The 8,962-nt window shown below is 42.3% G+C and overlaps 1 protein-coding gene across 1 annotated transcript; it reads right to left on the bottom strand.

Annotated features, from left to right (window-relative positions):
• Positions 1-605: 605 nt before the first annotated feature.
• Positions 606-6,911, bottom strand: LOC141101803 (protein DVR-1-like). Its single transcript, XM_073591191.1, has 2 exons — positions 6,644-6,911; positions 606-1,423 (listed from the first exon to the last, which is right to left on the bottom strand). The coding sequence occupies exons 1-2, from the start codon at positions 6,909-6,911 to the stop codon at positions 606-608; spliced, it is 1,086 nt and encodes a 361-aa protein (XP_073447292.1).
• Between the last annotated feature and the right edge of the window lie 2,051 nt (positions 6,912-8,962).

Raw genomic sequence — 8,962 nt, 5'->3', positions numbered from 1 at the left:
TATGCTTTTTTTTTTTTTAAATTGCGCCAAAGATGCAGCATGCTTGGTGCACCTTCAGAAAACTGCTAGTACACTAGTGCTGCGGCCAAACTGCAGTGCAGCAGTGTGAAACTGGCCTAAGCAATACATGCGTTACGCTACAATCTAGTATTTTCCACCATACTGAAATAAAACTGATTGATTATACAGTCAGTACTGTGCTCTATTTCCTACATAACAATTTCATTCTCCACATATTAAAGTGAAGAGTTAGATTTTAGGAGAGTACCATCATCCCTAATAAACCACTTAAAAAAAAAGTAAACTGTTTTATGACCAATATTTGATGGATTCAAAGCATGATTGAATATACATACTCAAGTTTCCTATTGCAGAAAAGTGGTAGACCAAAAGTAGACAAGCAAATGTTAAATCTATCTTTTATATAGAAAACATTTTATTTAGAAAAAGGTGCAGTACTTTAAAAATATTGAACATAAACACATGGAACATTTAATCTATACAAATCCAAGGAATATATAGCATAAAATGTACAATACATGAGATATTATTAGAATACAGGAGATCAATATAAAATTAATCTGACCTAAAAATCCAGCTAGTTCTTACCTACAGCCACACTCATCCACAGACATATTTTCATAATGTTTCAACACCACATTGTCACCATTGTCATAAAATAGCACCGATATAGGAGACATCTTTATGGGTATACAACAGGGAAGGGGAACATCATTAGGCTCAAAGGAGTGGGCAAGAGTCTGAAGGATGGCATGATTGGATCCATTCAGCACATCTGTTAGTGGGTAAGGGCATTCACCTTGGCAGTAGTTAGCAAAGTATCCTCGAGGGGCAATGACCCATTTCTGCCACCCAACATCCCCAAATTCAACATAGAGGCGTCTCCTTTTACACATATTGCTGGGAAGAAATTTAAGCCTGCCATGACTTCTTTTAGCTCGCGACATCGTACACTGCGCAGAATCAAGAGTCACAGCTAGTAGAGAGGTATAAAGAAAGGTTTGTATTCCTTGACACTCATCCAACTGACCAGCTAACAAGCTCCCTTCTTTTCTTGGAGAGATTTCCAAGGTCAAACCCAGGTTCTTACGGGGGTCCTGCCAACTCTGGCAAGTCTCTGTTAAATTAAAATAGAGGGATTTGTGAAGCAAACGGAATGTTTGGGCAGTCAAGAGTTTTCTGCTCATTTTCTGGTTTCCCATTCCTTTTAGTGACAGCTGTGTAATTCTGTAGAGTCGCAGGTCAAATAGACGTCCATAGTAGGTATTCTGGCCAAATCGGACTTCCAGGCGTCCCATGGTTACCCTCTCCTCTTTCTCCATTATTGATATATTGAAGAATAGTCTCTTTTCCAGGCAAACTGTAGTAGTAGGGTTAGTAGAATGAGGGTTAACAAACCGTCCTGGCAAAAAAAAAAAAAAAAAAAAAAAAAAAAAGTGGGGAGGATCAGGTACAGAATAAGAATTTCATCAGTACTGTGCAGATAAACCTACATTTCTTAGAGTGGTTGTAAACCCACAAAAAAAAAAAAAAAAAAAAAAAAAAAAAAAAAACACAACCCCACATGAACACCTGCAACACAAAGGCAAAATGAGCTAGTATGCATAGCATACTAGCTCATTATGTAATACTCACCTGAGATCAAAGCCCTCGCTGCGGTGCCCCTACACCGCTCCGGCAGCTGACATCACTCCCGGGGGTTACTTCCAGGTATTGCGGCTCCAGCGCTGCAATTGGCCAGAGCCACAATGACGTCATTCCCACACATGCGCGCGGTAACGGCACACTCAATGAAGCAACGGCACATACGTGCCATTGCTTCAGTTTGTGTCAGTGCGCATGTGCCAATGACGTTACCAAATACAGGGGATATCTCCTAAACTGTGCAGGTTTAGGAGATATCCTGGGAAGCTACAGGTAAGCCTTATTATAGGCTTACCTGTAGCACAAAGTGATCTGTAAAGGGTTTACAACCACCAGTTCTACATTTCAACCTACAAGTAACAAAAGCAGCATTAGTGTCTATGGAGAAAGGTCAAGCGCATATAAGAACGCGCAATCTACCAGCTTGGTGGCTGATGGGATAACCACTCAGCCTGTTGTAGACTATGGCTTGCCCACTCATCTGAAGTCTGTAGTAGGGGCTTAAAGTAGCAGGGCAGGTAAGGTTAACATCACCCTGTTACTATGCAATTTTTTTTTAAAAAGCTGCATGGTAAACAAGTCTGTTGCCTACATCCCTGTTCTCTGCTGTATTAACCAGTGCAAACTTTTACACGAATATACCCCTTATGGGCATTTAAGTATTAGTTATGGACCTATTGATCGCATGATAACACTTTAAATAAGGACAAAGTTATCAAACCTTCCTTGGTTCAAAAATATGCAAATTGGATGCGTTTTAATCAGCATCCGATTCACATGCCACGTGAACAAAAAAAAAAAAAAAAAAAATGACTGCAAACTGCAGCCTGACATGTGTAAACCTAGCCTTATACTACATTGCAACTAGTAAACTTTACTCTCCTTTTTGATGTTTCTCTCCCTTGTTTCCTATAGGAGTAGCTATGCTGTCTTGCAGGGTCCACTGGAGCCCCAGCATAACCATTCTTATGTGCATGCATTCCTGTCCAGGGACTAAAGACTATTCTGTGATGTATAGGGCATGTAGTCCAATGTCCATAACTGGTTTAAGAGATAGCATTAACTGAACAACCGTAAGCAACCTACACTCTGCCGTTCCTTCCACCAGCCCCTACAACAGTACTGTAGCAATGTTTGGGTTCGTGGAAGAACCACAAAGCACAGTGGGGAACCAAGCATCTTACTCCCCATATGTAAAAGAGGTTAACATTTTTCAAGCAGCAGTAAGTCTTGAATAAAACTGAGAAGGGCACCACAGCAGTGGGTTATGGTGGTAAATGGCAGCGTGTAAACCAGGGGTAGGCAACCCCCGGCACTGGTGCTGCAAGCAGCACTCAACTCCCTTCCCCATCAGCAGAGCAGTGCAGAGAAGTGTCAGTGAGACAATAATGCATTCCAATTTTGGAATTCCCCACACAGCACCTGCACTGAGGGGGAGGCACTGTATCCCCACACATTGTAAAAGATGAGAAACATTGTTTGGTTCTCTAACTGTAGCTGCGATCGTCAGCTTTTGTGATGGGGAAGAGATTGGGTGCATTTCTGCTGGAGGGGGGGCGTTCCCCATTTCCAGGAGGAGGACTGTCATTGACCACTGCTAAAGCCAACCACAGTGCTGCTAGCCCCGGTCCACCATCTGGGAGGAAGATGACTCGCTTGGTTGCCACTAGCGATCGCAGAAAGAAGGGATTTCACTGTGATTGAGAAAATCAAAATCAGATGACAGTTTGTGGAATTACTGTTGAGCTTCTGGTAATACTGTTGAGCTTCTGGTAACTTTGTTGAAATTATTCTTGAACCTTTGCCTCAACGTTTGCTGTGGCACAGAGCGCCGCACTTTTACTGAGCTGCGGGGGCCCAACTTATGATCCTGCACAAAGGCCCACTGCTTTCAGAAAATGCCCCTGACCTGAGCTCATCATTGCGCATCCATTCCAGATGCTTGTATGCGACATCACATACAAGTTCAGTGTTGGGCCAGAAGAGCAGGGAGATAGAGCAGTGGGGCAGGAGAGCAGGGGGTGAGACAGATGTGCAGGAGGTACATTGGTGCGACAGATGAGAAAGCGGGTAATAGTGGTGGGGTAGATGTGCAGGCGATTCAGTAGTGAGACAGAAGAGTATGGGGATACGGTGGTGGAGCAGGTGTGCAGATGAGAAAAGGGGGTACATTGATGGGGCAGAAGAGCAGGGGTACAGTGGTGAGACAGATGAGAAAGGGAGTTAGAGTGGTGGGGCAGATGAGCAGATGGTTCAGCGGTGAGACAAAAGAGCATGGGAGGTACGACGGTGGAGCAGATGTGCAGGGGGCCACAGTGGTGAAACATTTTGCAGGGGGGACAGTGATCTGAGGCGTGAAGTTGCAGGAATTGGGGCCGATCTGAGGTGTGAGTGCAGGATGTTAAATTCTCACTACTTAAGTCGTTTATAGCATTTATTTTATAAAAAAAATCCTTTTCGTGATTGAGAAAGTGTAAAGTTGGCATTTTTTGTTATAAAAATCGTCACGCTCAATTTTCTTAGAAAACATTTTTTCGGCACACAGTGTTTAAAAGTTTGCCTACCCCTGGTGTAGACTATTTTTTTCCCCTTTCTTTTTAAGAAAAAAAATAATAATTTTGAGATGAGTTAATTCTAACTAGTAACCCCCCATATCCTCAAGTGTACCCACCCTTTACGAACCATCTATATTATATGACCAATTTTGTGGACACCTGGCCATCACACCTGCCATGAGCTTGTGGGACCCATCATCACAAATCCATGGGCGTGAATCTAGATTTAACCCCCCTCTCCTTTGCAGCCTTCACCTAGAGTAGAAACACTTTTCCAGAAGGCTTTTCACAAGATTTTGATGAGGGTCTGTGGGAAGTTGTGCCCATTTAGTCAGAGGTCAAGGCTTTGGGTAGACTACTCAAGTTTCTCCACCCCAAACCAGGTCTTTTTGGGCCTGGCTTTGTGTACAGCAATATAGTCATGCTAAAATAGAAGACCATCTAAAAAAAAAAAAAAAAGTTAAACCACTGGGTGCTTAAAACTGTGGTATAAAAGGTCTACGTAGTCTATAGCCACTGTACCTTTACTGGAAATACCTGAGTTTAATTTGGAGGGGTGTCCATGTTTGACCATATAGTGTACCCTTTTCATGAACTAGAGCAATCGTTTTCAAATCTTACGAGTAGAGGGAAGTTGAAATCATTTATAAACACGGGGGGAAAGGAAAGAGTGAAGTGGTATCTGAAACCACTTGGCGCATACAAGCAGTTTCCTTTCTTTTAAGTAACTAGTGGTAGAAAAATTAAGGCGGAAATCTTATTACTTGGGGCACTTCCTCTAGAATTTCCTATGCCATTCATAACCTGGGACATCATTACTTCTGCCAAAGTGGTTTCCCACTCAGGTAACAGGAACTGAAAGAGGGAAGCCACAAAAAAAAAAAATTGTTCTCAGGCTATACATGTATGTATATATAAATAAGACATATTTATATTTCACATCTGTATTATATAATCGTATGGCCTTCAGGACAGAAAGTATAAAAAGTCCTAGACATTATAAAAGGTTATATGTATTATTTTTTAATACATTAGTTTGGGGAAGCACAGTGGTTAGTACCTCCGCTTAGCAGCACTAGGGTTGTCAGTTGGAATCTCAACCATGGCAGTATCTGCATGGAGTTTGCATGTTCTTCCTGTGCGGTGGTACTCCAGTTTCCTCTCACACTCCAACGACATGCTGGTAGGCTTGATTTACACCTATGCATTTTTAGTGCTTTTTGCGCTACAGAACGTGTTCCATAGGAAACCATGTTATATGGACTGTAGTACAAATCTGCAAAAAGCATTAAAAATGCATAGGTGTGAATCAGGCCGTAGAACTGGCCCTAGTGTGTGTGTGAGAGTTAGGAATCATAGACTAAGCGCCTTGAGGGCAGGGACAGATGGGAATATATATATATATATATATATATATATATATATATAGTGCTGCATAAAACAGCTGAATAATAATATTATTAATAATTTGGACATTAAATGACAGAATGTTTTGCAAGGATTTGGGCTTTACCATTCCTAATCTGAAGGTTAGTGTAAAGCAGCGGAGGAATGAGGTTTAAAACATGGCAAATGCTTGCTGTACAATCTATTCTTATACATGCAGATGCTTGCGTGTACAGGGCCAGGAAGTGTCAGTGAAAAATGTATGCCATCCAGAAATGCTTATGGTCTACTAAACACATATGGATAATTTGTTGTACCTGGACCTAAATTTGCATATCATCTTCCTACTGTGCAATTTTATTAGCTTTCAGGAACCCACAAAGATAAAAATGTATGATCTGGGTCCCATTAAATGTAAAATAACTAAAAGGCAAAAACCTTTTAGTTTTTTAGAGTGGAGAGCGATTAGAACAGCAGTCTTTATTGCGGTCATTGCCCTCATTTGGGAGATTCACCCTCAATTTGTCTATCACTAAAGGTAAAACATGAAATTTTGGGTTGACCCCAGATCAGCAAGACCCCTTTCACACTAAGGCAGTTTTCAGACGCTTTTGCGCTAAAAATAGCACCTGAAAACTGCCTCCCATTCATTTCAACGGAGGCTTTCACACTGGGTCAGTGCGCTTGCAGGGCGGTGAAAAAAAGTCCTGCAAGCAGCATCTTCAGGGAGCGCCTCAAAAACACCCCTGCCCACTGAAATGGATGGGCAGCACTTCCAAAGCACCACAAAAAAGCTTTATTTGGGTCATGTTGCGAAAAAAAAAAAAACAAAAAAAAAACCCCTCCAGTCAGGATGAGGATCTAATACAATGGAGACGTTGCAAAGTGAATGTTCATAAACTAGATTAACCTGTGCAGACTTTAAATGTTATCTGCAAGAGATATTCATCTTCAGATTCACTTTTCTAGAAGAACAGCATACTCTCCTTTAGTAAGCCAGCCCAATGCGTGTTCAAACCCTTAAATCCTGCACTTACCTTGGTCAGAAATTGCCCTGACGGTGCTACCAGGGACATTAAAGTCCTCCACAAAACACAAATTAGCATTCTTTTTTGCAGTGGAGGGGCCCATCCTCTGATTAAAGAGCTTCCATAATATAGAAGGTACGTGAGGGGGGGAGACAGGTTTTGGCCTAGATGGCAAACCCAAGTTTCTTAAAAGCATAATTTCTCTGTGTTCCATTTTAGAATCCATTGTCACTGAAACAAAAAGACAAAGTACAATCCATAACCTAAGCCACAGCATCCTTGTAATCTGTAGCCAGAACTAACAAGTGGAGCTTTGTAGCTATCTTATTTGAAGTTTAATCAGCTCTTAATTACAAGTACTTGTGGCCAGCTTCAGTGGGTGTTAATCTGGAACATGGACTATCTGCAGTTTTAAAGGGTCCTTTGACTTTTATAGTTTGTTTGGACCTGCTTGGTTCAAATGAACTTTGTAAGGAACCTGGAGTTAGGCTTTATGGCTGGATCCACAGTTGTGAAAATGCATGTAGTTTTATTTGGTTTTAATGCACATTGGGCATGTGATTTTGTGCTTTGACACGCATTTTTAATTTGCACAATAGATGTTTCATCGGCTCAAGTTTTATATATCATTGAAGAAAATCCTCTGTCGGGTGGTCATATGGTTTTTAAAACACAGTAAAAGCTTACTAGATGTGCATATTTATTACCGCTCTGCCATTAATTTTTACATTCCCAAAAATACACAACAAAGTAATATTCATGTCAGAGATATTCTTACTGCAGTGCAGAACTATAAATGGACCTGATTGATTTATATGACAATTATATATTTACTTGGATTTCTCTGACATACTTGATATAATGCCAAGCTGGGAAATGCTTTCATGCGAACACAGTCTGAGGCTCGGTTCACAGATATGCGGCTGCAGTTTCAGTGCGGCAGTCCGGTGCGGCTCTGTTCACTGATTCAGGTGCGAATGTTTACCTGAAAACCTGAACTGGACCCAAAAATGCACAGGACACTTTTTTAAAACTGCACCACAGCCATCCTGAACATGTGTAAACCGGCTCCATTGAAAGCTGGTCCAGATCACATGTTATGGCAATTGGATGCGATTAAAAACGCATCCAATTCACATATATGTGAACCGAGCCTAAAGCAGCCCAGAGATGATTCAGTTTTATTTGCTCAAACGAACCCTGTGGGGAGGTGCAGAGTGGTGCGGTGGCAGTAAAAACTCAGGCTGCATTCACACATGGGCATTTTGAATTGTGGACAGAATAGCCACGATTTCCAAATGCCCAGGTGTAAATGACACATTGCACAACGCACATTTCAGATGCCATTCATTTGAATGGCACCTAAAAACGCGGTGCAATTCCGCCACGATTGTCGCAATGCAGTTGCGGCAAACCCTATTACGTGGGGCGGCACAGTGGTGCAGTGGATAGCACTTTCGCCTAGCAGTAAGAAGGGTCGCTGGTTCGAATCCCACCCACGACACTACCTGCCTGGAGTTTGCATGTTCTCCCTGTGCCTGTGTGGGTTTCCTCCGGGTACTCCGGTTTCCTCCCACACTCCAAAGACATGCTGGTAGGTTAATTGGATCCTGTCTAAATTGTCCCTAGTATGTATGAATGTGAGTTAGGGACCTTAGATTGTAAGCTCCTTGAGGGTAGGGACTGATGTGAATGTACAATGTATATGTAAAGCGCTGCGTAAATTGACGGCGCTATATAAGTAACTGAAATAATAAATAATAATAATTACGTGAAGCTTGTAGCCCAAAAAAAGTCCAGGAGCTTCTTTTGGGTGACATGCTTCACGCAATGTAATTTGTCATGATTGCAGTGCAATTTATGCAGCAGAACCGCACTGCATTTTTAGGTGCCATTCCAATGAATGGCATCTGAAATGTGCGTTGTGCAATTTGTCATTCACACCTGGACGCCTGGAAATCGCGGGCAGGATTGTAGTATCGCAGAAAGTGCCCTTGTGTGAATGCAGCCTCAGAGTCCAGTTGCAGAAACAGAATTTGTATTAAAGTTAAAGTTCGGTAACTCATAACAAGGCCCCCGACCGGGAACACTCACAGAATGCACAGTGATGTGTAACAGAGCAGGTTTTGGGTGTGCCGACAGCGTCTGTCTTGAGGGACGGAATGCTGCCTGGCTGGTCCGTGCCCAAATGGGGAGGTCTCTAGGAAAGATGGTGTTCTGTCCCTACTCATCTGGAACTTCTCTCTGCCACTAATCACTGTGCCTGTCAGACGGGTGACCTGCCCCTACACGACCCACATAGTGAAATGGGCATCAAGCCTGGGAGCC

Source organism: Aquarana catesbeiana, linkage group LG01 (genome assembly GCF_042186555.1).
Source record: "Aquarana catesbeiana isolate 2022-GZ linkage group LG01, ASM4218655v1, whole genome shotgun sequence".
Classification (NCBI taxonomy): Eukaryota; Metazoa; Chordata; class Amphibia; order Anura; family Ranidae; genus Aquarana; species Aquarana catesbeiana.
The sequence above is the reverse complement of the archived record's forward strand: the minus strand, read 5'-3'. Positions and strand labels throughout refer to the sequence as shown.